The 12,074-nt window shown below is 26.4% G+C and overlaps 3 protein-coding genes and 1 long non-coding RNA gene across 16 annotated transcripts in view; 2 read left to right on the plus strand and 2 right to left on the minus strand.

Annotated features, from left to right (window-relative positions):
• LOC102675015 (dnaJ homolog subfamily B member 3) overlaps positions 1–2,337 on the minus strand; it is a 12,067-nt gene extending 9,730 nt beyond the window's left edge. For 2 of the 5 annotated variants that reach the window (XM_006619382.2, XM_031512280.1), the window contains exon 1: positions 2,099–2,333. The gene's annotated coding sequence lies outside the window, so the exon portion shown is untranslated. Of the gene's footprint in view, positions 1–1,613; positions 1,848–2,098 lie in introns of all 5 variants that reach the window. The other 3 variants (XM_031512278.1, XM_031512279.1, XM_006619379.2) reach the window with 3 other exon arrangements.
• A 718-nt stretch (positions 2,338–3,055) lies between these two features.
• LOC102676012 (calcium-binding mitochondrial carrier protein Aralar1) overlaps positions 3,056–12,074 on the plus strand; it is a 17,916-nt gene continuing 8,897 nt past the window's right edge. For 2 of the 9 annotated variants that reach the window (XM_006619386.2, XM_031512264.1), the window contains exons 1-2: positions 3,068–3,408; positions 5,089–5,181. In XM_006619386.2, the coding sequence (XP_006619449.1) occupies positions 3,367–3,408; positions 5,089–5,181 (135 nt within the window). In that variant the 5' untranslated portion in view covers positions 3,068–3,366. Of the gene's footprint in view, positions 3,413–5,088; positions 5,182–8,646; positions 8,731–8,866; positions 9,096–9,238; positions 9,331–12,074 lie in introns of those variants that run through there. The other 7 variants (XM_031512263.1, XM_006619387.2, XM_031512270.1 and 4 more) reach the window with 7 other exon arrangements.
• On the minus strand, positions 8,492–9,046 carry LOC116186075. The gene is made up of 2 exons (XM_031512284.1): positions 8,667–9,046; positions 8,492–8,558 (listed from the first exon to the last, which is right to left on the minus strand). The coding sequence occupies exons 1-2, from the start codon at positions 9,008–9,010 to the stop codon at positions 8,507–8,509; spliced, it is 396 nt and encodes a 131-aa protein (XP_031368144.1). The 5' UTR covers positions 9,011–9,046; the 3' UTR covers positions 8,492–8,506.
• On the plus strand, positions 11,605–12,046 carry LOC116186077. The gene is made up of 2 exons (XR_004150995.1): positions 11,605–11,859; positions 11,934–12,046. It is a non-coding gene; the product is annotated as an uncharacterized LOC116186077 (long non-coding RNA).

The following is a 12,074-nucleotide window of genomic DNA, read 5'->3' on the forward strand; positions in this document are numbered from 1 at the left end:
ATACCATACACTGGCTATTTCTAATCCATCGATTTATCTTCACATACTATATAAATATACCGAGACATTACTGGCAGCTTCGATAGCGATGCACAGTTGCATGATATTGCGTAACCGGGACCATTAAATATGTCATTTTGCTTCTCCTTACCAAAGGATTAGATGGACCTTGCTCTCTAAGCTTTGGCGTTTGTCTTTGGGAAAACAATGCATACGCAACACGTTGCGCTAGGTCGGTGCTAGAAAATGTCGGATAAAAGGGTCTAGGACAGCCTTAGCCAGCACTGTTTAATTTTAGTTGCATATCTTCTATAGACCTCTGATATTTTTAAAATCTTCCACCACTTCAACTTTCAATTTGATTTCTAATCAATGATAATTGTATCATACTTCTTGATAATTAATAATATGATATAATAAGTTCCAGTTGTAGAAATTAAAAAAGGATAAATAAATAATCTTTATTCTTTTTCCTACTTTTTTTTAGTATACAATCAAATTTAATTTACAAATGGCTAGCTATATAACTGATGATTAAAATATAATGATTAAAAATGATTAAAATAATTATTTTAATAAGAAAAATGTTGTTACAAAATAGTCAATTCCATTTATAGTATTGATTAATTATTATTATTGAATTATTAATTTAGGATGCATGAAAATATATATAGATAATTAAATCAGTTGTCTTTTCAAGTGATATTTCATATCGTTGAAAAAAATTGAACACAAACAAAACTATTCAAGTGAAAATAATTTGTACTTGACGATCTCTTTTTTGATTCGACAATCTGTTTTATAAAATTTTTACTGTATGATAACAAATGTTTTGTGAAGAATTTAATTTGAGAAATTTCAATTGATAAGAAAAATGATTGCAATTGTATTATAATATATTATAAACTGAATATTTAGCATTTTGAGAAAAAGTAGTATAAATCTATTTTTATCGATTGCTACATTCACTGAAAAATCTATGATAAATAATGAGTAATAACGATATAACTGATAATATATAAAACCTACATAGCGTTATTAAAATATAATATTAATATGATCAAATGCATAATATAGAATAAACATTATATAGAAACTAAGGTGTTTGTCCTATCTTTATAAATAGTATAGTTATGTACATATGCATGCAAATTTAATAATAAAACAATAAGATATAAAAGTTTAGTTTAAAGAACTTAATAAAATTTGAATATTTCCAAAATATAGAATATTTTATAATATTAAAAAATAATTTCACAAATTTTAAAATAATTAAAATTAAATAAAAAATTTAATTTTATTTTTTTCATCTGTGTTTAATATTATATAATATATAAAAATATTTATAAAATCAAATGAAAAATCATTTATAATCGTCAATCATTAATATTAAGAAATATTATGCAAATTGAAAAAATGATATTAATTATTTTTATAAACACATAATAATTAAATTAATATGAAATATCAATTCGTACAAAAACATGGGAATAAGATAAATTAATCAGGAAGTTTCAAATTAAACGATACGATAAATTTTAGAACTTTATATAAATTAATCTCTAAAGATATATGTTTCGACTTCTAAAATATATCATTCCAGAAAAAATTACCGTTGTAAGATGGAAAATCGAAAAAGTCTCGTTACGTTGGTTGCTAAGGATGCGACTTGATGTTTCTAGCCGCAACACAGGCTGGTTTTCGCGAATTTCCACACGATGATGTTTTTCTGATAATGATTCGACGGTTGCGTACTTATCTTTTAACTAACAACAGTAGACCACGATATGGACATTATCGATAGTAAATGGCACGAGTAGTTTCTTTCGTCTAGGATTGCAAAAAGCCTGTAACATTCACGATACGATTGTTGTCGATAGTATCGAGAAATGCGTTGTCACGGTGCATGAAAGAGATATTAATTGCAAATAAATGAAACGACAATATGATATACAGAAAATAATACCATGCAACATATTAATCTAGAAATTTTCGAATGGAACCTGTTTCACGATGTTACAACTATTCTTCTCGGCGACGTAGTTTCGAGGTGGTAATGGTTAAACTTTTAGGAAAAAACACATAATCATTGTCTTACCTAGAAGTGGCTCCTGCTTCTTCTTCGCCGTTCACGCTCGGCAACGAATTTTCCACGAAAAAACGAATTATTGTTTTCCTTTAGATCGAGAATCAGACACACAGTGGACGAGAAGCGACAATCTCGCAAAAAAGTAGAGAAATGCGACTACCGCTTGAAGTTGGTGCAAACAAAGGTCGATATTCAATATGGCCGTCCGTTTCGATTTTTCTAGAGTCGTTACGTGCTTGCTTTTCAGCGGACATTTCACGCGCTTTGTTTATTGATCCGATAATTAAATTTTTTTATTGATGATTAGAATTAATTCCAAAATAAAAATTGTTTTATCATTGCACTATAATAAATATAATAATAATATAAAACATTTCGAAGATTTTTGAATTTTTATAAATAAATAAATTAATTAATAATATAAATAATTCGTGTTTATATTTACATTAAATTGAAATAATTTATCGAATTTTTTGATATATGATATATATCATAGAATCTATTTATAAAGAAATTATAAAAACACTTTAAAAAAATTAATAGCATATGTTTGTAAAAAACTTAAAACGCAATTAACAATATTGAAACTTAAATTTTAAATGAAGTGACTCATAGTAATTAAAATTGAAGATAAAACTAATTTTAACATTGTAAATATTTTATCTTAATATAATATTTTTTAAATTAACATATATAAAAAACTTCAAGTTAAAATTTAAATTAAATTTGAATTTTTTTTAAATAAAAATTAAATATGAATTCAAGGAAATTCGTTATCAGGTAAATTTTATTTTATTTAAAAAAATGGATAAATATTTCTATTGAGAAGAGAGAAAGAGAGAGAGAAAAAGAGAGAGCAAGCTCGATCGATAATGAAATAAAATTTAAAAAATGGCGCGAATTTGAAAACTAATGGCGCTACTATCGAACATTTAATCAGTAACATTATGAGCAACGAGATGGCGCTAGTTGATTGATTGATGCACAGTAGTATGGCAGCTTCCGTTTCATCAAGTGTTTTCAAAGAACAGGTGAGCGTTTCGTAGAGTGCGTCGCGACACTTTGGATAAGTCGACTGTGAAGAAGTTCGGTACGAAAAGTTCCGGTGTGTGGTCCAGTGTGTGACTGTGTGTGTGAGAGTGTGTCGTCGAACGCCAATTTGAAAATTTAAAAGATTGACAGTGAAATAGCTAACTGTTCTTAGGAATCTCATTTTTTTTCCAATTTTGTTACGAACTTGTGTGCAAGGACAATCGAGGTAAAGCTTCCTGCTGGGAATGTTGATGGACTCGCTTCTCGTTCGAGCATCCTGTGAAGAGGTGGGTAAGTTTTACCGATCTGTTCATTTGATTACGCGGTATAGCGTACCGTGTATGCCATCTTCGTAATGGTTGCTTGAGGTGGATCATTTTTTTGAATTTGAGATTCCTTTAATGTTTATGTTGTTTTTTTCACCTTGAACGACTAGTTTGCGATTAGTTCGTTTTTCATTGAGCTCTGCCGCAGAGACAGAAGCGGTACTGGCCAAGTGACATCTGCATCAAGTTGGACGTGTCCACGAATGGCGGTGCGGATATCGATCCTGAAGTCTCCGGTCGCGAGGCTGTCTTACTTTCGAGGTCATCGGGACTTCGGCCGCAAACCTCACTCTCGATCTCGATATCTTCACCGCGATTCTTTTTTATTCTTTGATTTATATCTATCTTATATCTTCTGAATGTGTTGAACGTATATTATCCGTACCCCGCCCTTCCATATATCCTATATAATATAAATGACGACAATGATTACTGACATCCTGTCCTCTCTAATATGGAAGGAGAGATCGTTTGTAGAGAGATTAATAGTAGTAAATGAAAAAAATATTGTATTATAAATATACTATATATGCTTATACATATGTCATACGTATTACTATTAGTTTGAAAAAAATTTCATAAAATTCCATAATCCATAATATTATTTTTGTTTTGTTATGAATTCTATATTTCATATCTAAAATAATAGTTTTGAAATTATAAAACTTTTGTCTTTAAAGTTTTAAAGTTATTTCGAAAAGAATTCTCAAATATTATTATTACGCACTGCGGTAAATGATTATATTCTTTAAAAGAATGAAAATTACAAGAATTAAGAAAAAAAAGATATTCAGTCTAATAACCCCGAAAACCAAGAATTTTGACGCATAACTTATATAAGTAGGTGAGGAAATTGCTGAAAGTGTCCTATTTTTAGAGTTGTAGGAATGAGTGAGGAGAATGCAGACATTCGATCCAAATCGAACGATATATGTACTTACATGACTACTTATGATCACCTTGACCGTGATGAACGCAATAATCCTTCCTTTTGTAATTTTAAATCTCATTTTCAAACACAAATGTAAAATTTTTGCAAAAAAAAAAATGATTCTTAAATTTGTAAACATTTTATTTTTCACTATGCATTATTTATTTTTGCTTTATAATATATTAATCTATTCAATATATATTTTGATTAATCGACATGTCAAATATAATCGATATATTTCGATTAATCGATATATCAAATATAATCGATATATTTCGATTATATCAATTTATTAATATATTTTTTTAGATCGATAAATTGAATTTAAGGAATAGAATGAAGATAATATGAAGAGATAGAATCATATAAAGAGGTTTATAATTTCTTTTATTATTTATCGATTATTTAATATGTTTCCAGATTGAAACAAATCACTTGTTTTACAAATACTATAATTCTTTTATTACAATTAGATATAATTATATATAATATATAATTTTACAAATAATATAAATATCACAATTTAGTTATTATGCAATTATTTTTACAATAAGCAAGTTATATTTTGTTAAAAAACGGTTTGTTTTTTGTTTTATTTCTTTTTTTATTCTAATGAATATTAACTATCATTCTTGATTCACGTGATTTAAAATATTGAGAACTAGAAGAAACCAGTATCGTTTTAGTGATTTAATGAATTCAATTTTCAGTTTGAATTGCTGATAGCTGCATTAGCTGTAGAAATACAAGAAAACAATTACATAGTTGACGAAGAATCAGAAAAAATAAATATTTCACAAGAAGTAAGTACGCAAGTTTCATATATCAGACTTTTTTAAGTAATTCCTTATCTAACAGTTCCTAATAATTATATAGGTAATATTTTCGTTTGTTTCATAAAACATTAAAAATTCTTTTAATTTATTTCTTTATTATCTTTTCAAATTACATTATCTAATTATTATTTTAATTATCCTAATTTATCTATTAAAACTCTAATGAAGCTTTATTCTATTCATGATATATTGATTTGTTTTAAAGAAACATAAACTGAGATATAACAAAACATAATTTATTAAAATGTTAAAGAATATTATTATTATTAAAATATGTATAATAAAAATGTTACTTCATATTGACTTTGCCAATTCTTTTAAAATTTTAATTCTTTTAGTTCTCTCGTTGTTTTCATTTATTTGATTATTATTGAAAAAAGAGATGGAAAAAGAAATTGAGGCTTATTTCCTGTAGATAAAGCACGAACTTTAAGCTTGAATCTCTAAAAAGTCGGTCACAGGAGGCTAAAGTCGCATTATTTCGCAAGCGATTTAAACCCTGACCTTCATTGTTATTAAAGCAATCATTTTTTGAGGAACTTTTGTTATAAAATATAAAATATTTTCTAATTTAAGATTTATTTATTAGTATATCTATAGTTTCGAGATTTACTAAGAGTTGGTAAACATCGATAAAATCGTTATATATACGTTATTATTTCAAAGTTACGCTATGATTAATAATAAACATTCGAGATAATTGATTAAAATTATCAATTTATTGCAATTTAGTTACTATAAAAATATATTACCTATAAAAAATATTGCTTAATAGTTCCTTTTATGAAATATAATTTAGTATAATATATCCGCATAAATAAAAAATTATGTCATTTTTAAATTATGATTTTTTTTATCAAGGTGAAATATAGTTATAAATCAATAAATGAATCATTTTTTTCCTTATAATAATAATTTTAATGATATATTTTATTGATGTATTATAAGCAATTTTGCTTTGATATACATATATATAAATTTAATTAATGATTATCAAAATTTTATCAGCGTGATGATTGATATACGATTCTTAATCATACTAAGCAATTATATAATTAATCCGAATATTTTGAAGAATTATCGTGATACAATCGAACAGATAAAATTCTTCTTAATGATATTAAATGATATTGCTATTTTAAAATTAGGTTAGGTTAGTAGTAAATGTAAATAAGATAGTGAATTAATATATATTTGCAATTTTTCTTTAGTATATAATGTTATTAATTAGTTTTTTTTATTAATTTTTATTAAGTTTTTAATTTTTAATATAAAATTAATATAACATCAGAATTTTGTCAGAATTAATAAATATTTATAACAAATATTTTCTGATTTAACGATGTAGTCATAGAGTGAATAACCTTTAGAGGTTTGCGAAAGCTTGTAGATTTTAGTAGAGCGATTCGCGAACCGAAAATACTATGACTCGAAATTTTCAGGCCGTGCTAATTCCGAGCTCTGTATAAATTTGCGCGAATAGTGTTGCGCAAAAATCATGGCACTCATTGGTTTCCACAAATTTTATATTTTTTCTTTTATTTTCTTAAATGATTAAACAAAACAATTTAAAATTTTTTATATTATATTTATTCAAAAAATATTAAATAAAATTGTTGAATCATATGTACGCGATAAATTCATAACCTCAAATTTAAAAGATAATGTAAAGAAGAAAAATAACACAATTTATATTTTTAATTACTATATATTGCTTTAAAAACAATTTAAAATGATGATGATTTATCGACAATAATATAAATACTTTCTTATTATTTTTTAATAAAAGTTACAATCATGCATACTAGGTATATTACATTTATATAGGTATATTATGGTAGATGGCCTAAAGGCGCCTTTTCATCTCCAATTTCTGTTCCAACTTCATATTCTATTGCCTAGATTTTCTATTTAATAGTTTATAATAATTAGTATCTAACCTATAATTAGTTACTCGATTTTGGACGTTAAAAATTTAAACTAAAATATTAGACATATATTAAATTATTAGTTATACATTAAATTTTATACATGTAATAAGATTAAGTTTGAAATTGAAAGAAAAGTTGAAATAAAAATTCTATTTAATATTCTTTTCAGTAATACGCAAAGAAATGAAATGTATATAAATAATCAAAGTTAAATTTAATATAAAAAAAGGAAACAAAATTTAGACGAAAGTAGAATGGTTAATAATAGAATAACAGAGTAAACAGATATTTGCATTTAATATATTGTATATTGGTATCTCATCATTATTAAAAACGCTTATGGTTAACCTGGAGACTTGGTATGAAATTTGTTTTTTTGAACGACATTTTTTTTAATAAAATATGCGTTTCTCTCACGGTTGTGAGATTCATACTGGGTTCAACGTTGTTCCCTTCGCATTGACCCAATTCCTTTCGCGTACGCGAGACCTGGATATGAGTATTATTATCCCAGCTACAACATTATTCCACTATGATTTCGTTTGATTCAGTGACGAATTTACATTATTCTCTTGATTCTATCATCAAGATAATTTCCACATTTTTTTTCAAGAATCATTAAAATAATTCATTTTGCATTATTAAAAATATGTAATATCTTTACATAAGTATATTTTACATACATGATTAATTTGTTTTGTAATTTGTTTCATATGCACCACATATATATATATGTATATTTATAATATAATTTTAATATATGTGAAAATTCATAATTTGAAATTTCATAATAATTAATAAGATATTATTTAACATTTAACTTTATATTTAATAAAATAAAAAATTAAATGTTAAATTTTTGATTTTACAATTATTCAAAAGAAATAATATAGTTTTGTAATGTTATTAAAAAATATATAATATATATTTTAAAAATATATATATATATTTTAAAAATATTTTGAATTTTCATGTTTGAATTAAACTTATCCAAAAAGGATTGATTGGAAATATAACAGTTTGTATTAATCAATTTTATATCAATCATTAATTAATTTTGAAATATACTTTCATATATCTGGAAAAATTTCAATTAATTTCTTATATAACTATTTTTTGGACTATTTATATTTTTTGATCTGCATTATTCCAGGACTCTAATTTGGCTTGAGCGGACAATCTGGGTTAACTTCAAAATTTTGCATTCCCAGACGTATTGGACTCAATTGCAGAATTAGATCGATCATGTCAGGAATCTGATTTTACTTTGATTTTTCTTGAGGATTCTTCCTGGAAATATATTTGTACGTCTTTTATCCTTTCGATCCATCTATTAAAAGTTAAAATGAAGATTAAGATACTCAAATTTTTTTATTATTTATGAAATAATCTGTTAAATTGTTAAATTTTAATCTAAAAAAAAAAAAAATTATTTGAAAAAAATAAAATTTATAATAGCTTAAAATTATTTACAGAAAAGAAGAAAATATAAAAATCATTTATAAGAATAAAAGAAACTACGATGCCAAAATTAGTTTAGTACGATGCCAATGTTTGTTTGTGATTAAATGGAATAATGGGTAAGGTATATATATATGTGCAATATATCTGGGCCTTCCTGTAACAGTTTTCCCTGTAAGAGGGTCGGGGACCTCGTGTCCACCTCCCCTTTTGTGCATGAACCTGCACCAGTTGCGTCGTGAGGTTTGCGTCGACTCAACGCCAGTCACGCCTGAATCGTTCTTGAGGTAACTTCTGTCTGGAAACGATAAGATCCAAATGTTGTAGTCATGTGAGTCGGGAAATGAAGTGTATTGTCGTCTTCTCTGTTGTGTGTACATAACCACATGAAATAGGTGACGCATTTTATTCTGAGGTGCTAGATACTTGTTTGTTGAACTTAAAAAAGTGGAGAGAAAGGGAGAGATGAGCAACGGGGAATACGAAGAGGTTAGCTGAGATTAGTTTTAAATTACTTTTGCGTTAAAATTGTTATTTCCAATTTTAATATTTTATTGTGAATCATTTATAATTTTTTGAATAATGATTCGTTGTGTGTGTGATTGTAAATTGTGATCTGTTTTTAACTCTAGGTGTTTGGAATGAATTTTAAAGAATCTCTGAAAAAAACGTGGAAGTGACGATTTAAAAAGACATTTATAAGCCTTGAGAGAAAAATAGTGAGGTAATTTCATTGGAATGTAGTTGATTCAAGTTGCGATTCGTTTTTCACGTGGATATAATCGTTTTTGTTACGTGATATTACAATTGATTGTTTATTATTATCTTAATAAGTGTATGTTTCAACATGTTAGTTGATTTGCATTAGGAAACAATTATCAGAGCGAATTTTTTATTTTAATATATATATATAAAGTATATATTTAAAGTGTTGAAAAGTTCTATATATTTTTTTTGTTCTCTATAAGTTTATATCATTAAGAAAGTTTCTTTTTTAATATTCAGGAATTAAAAAAAAAAAAATCGAAGAAAAATATGTTTCAAGTTTCTAAAATAGTTATCCTTGAAGATACCTAAATAAATTCGTCATCTTCATATAATTTTTAATTCTTAAAAAAATTAATAAATCTATCATTATAAATTTTATTTCTAAAAAAAAGAAAAGATTATTAAAAATCTTTGATGATTCTAAAAAAAAATATGCCCACTGGATTTATATAATCTTCGTGAATAGTTCGTAAATGAAACTTGTAAATTGTTTGTCGGTAACTGTAGACTCTTTTGTGAAAAGCAAATAGCATGCAATGCATTGACCACCGAATACTGTTTGCGAACAATGTTCGATGAATTGAAATCACTAGTAAAATCGCGCCTTTAGAGAATGGATTTAAACATCAGTCTAAACATTACAAAAGCCAACTTATATAATCGGAAAAAATAACAGCATATTCTTAATTATTCCAGCAGATTCATTATATAAACGTGTGATCTTGTTGTCTAGTTTATCCATAAATCCAATCCTTCAGTGGCCCCCGACAGTAGATTGAAAACTTCTTAACTTCTTACCGCATTAGATACCTTCCAAGTTATATGTACATCTATTTCGGTAGAATACAGGGGTAGAATACAAGGTCTGTAACTCGCACACACTTTCATTATAATTCGTTGTCGCTTTTGTACTTTAGTATTTCAAAGCACACCTGTTGCTTCTTTTTCTCTTCTTTTTCGACCATTTGGAAAGATCGATTAAATGACAAAGATGTGTTAAGAGGCATTAGCATTGTGAGCTGTCTACTTACTTAGATTGCTGTTATTGATCAATGTATTCAATTGTTCTTTTCATAGATTTAAAATGGAAGTAGGAGAAATATTTTTAAAAAGTGATATAAATGATAATGAGGAATGTCTCTAAATAATAATAATCAATAGTTATAATTATTTTATAAGAGAACATGAATTTTCCAAAATTCAGAATATAATTGTTCATTGTCCCATTATTTCGAGATTCGTAAAGAGAAAGCGACACTTGAAAATGCCGCTACAAATTATTTTCCTAGGTATGGGTCAGGAGGAATCGACCGTTCTGCGACTATAGCGCAGAGAATTGCCATTCTTTTTTAATTCTTTGTAGTGTCAATTCTGACGAATGTTTAGATTTATAGTTATAGGTGCGCGATTCGGGAAATCGAGTGATTCTGATTTCTGTCCTATAAGAAATTGAATAGTTAAGCTCTTAGTAATGATATATGTTTATTTTATAATTCATGGAAACGATTATCAATTAAATTAACTCTTGAAATAATAAATGGTTATATCTATATATTACTATACGTTATTATACGGATTATATGTTAGTCATAATTTATTAGAATTTACATAAGGCTAACAGTGATTAGATATAACCTTCATTCTATTATATAAATATTTTTCTCATAACGTATAATTAGATTCTTTAAAATATTTTTAGCTTTTTTTTTTTCATCGTTTATCTTAAATCTTACTAAATTTAATTTTAGTAAGATTAGTTTTTGTAGTTTCAGCCTAATCGGTAGACGGTAAAAGACACGATGGAAATTACGCCATTTTGAATCTTATCACCAACGTAGGTAAAACGATCCTTATTAAGTCTACTACGCTGTAGTTTAAGTTCTTTGCACTGATAGAATTTCAGTTCCACGATGGAAACCTATATTTTCTCAGAAACGAATACATGTCCACCATCGATGGAGGATATACAGACGATTTAAATTGTTTGTGAAATGTGGCAGGAAATTCTCTGGGCGTCATTCTAGTATTATCTATTGATTACATGTCTCTTTTATTGAAGAGTACTCTTTGATTCGCATTTAATTCAGCTACGTTAAATAAATATCATTTAATACAGGAAAAAAGAATTCATATTTAATAAGGAAAAGATTTCTATTTATTTATTTCGAGCATTTAAAAATAAAATTAAATTATTAACTAATTATGAAATAATTTATATATCAATTATTGTCAACTGTATATATAATATAATTTGATATAACGCGACAATAATATCTAGATGTTAATATATAGATATTAATCTATAATATATTTGATAGACGCTAAAAATATAAAAAAAACTATTTAATCAAGTAATTTAATTAACGTACGTTAATAAATGACACGTGTGTGTATTATATATTGAGAATCAACTTGCCGGATTACGTAACACATGGCGTTGCAAAATGAAAGCAACCGGTCGACCGGTTAGCCAAGGCACGCGCTCGTGAGTACGCAAAAATACTTGCTCTTGACAATGATCGAGACCATCAGTGACAATTCTGTATCTTTCGTTCAAAGAAATCGAATCTCAAGAAGAAAAAAATCTAAAGAAAAAAGAGAACGAAAGAATTGGAAACAGGAAAAACGAGAATTCTCAGATGATTGCGGAAACCGAGTGAAGAAATACGAAATAAAAAAAAAAAAAAAAAAAAAAAAAAA

Source organism: Apis dorsata, unplaced genomic scaffold, assembly GCF_000469605.1.
Source record: "Apis dorsata unplaced genomic scaffold, Apis dorsata 1.3 scaffold_407, whole genome shotgun sequence".
Classification (NCBI taxonomy): domain Eukaryota; kingdom Metazoa; phylum Arthropoda; class Insecta; order Hymenoptera; family Apidae; genus Apis; species Apis dorsata.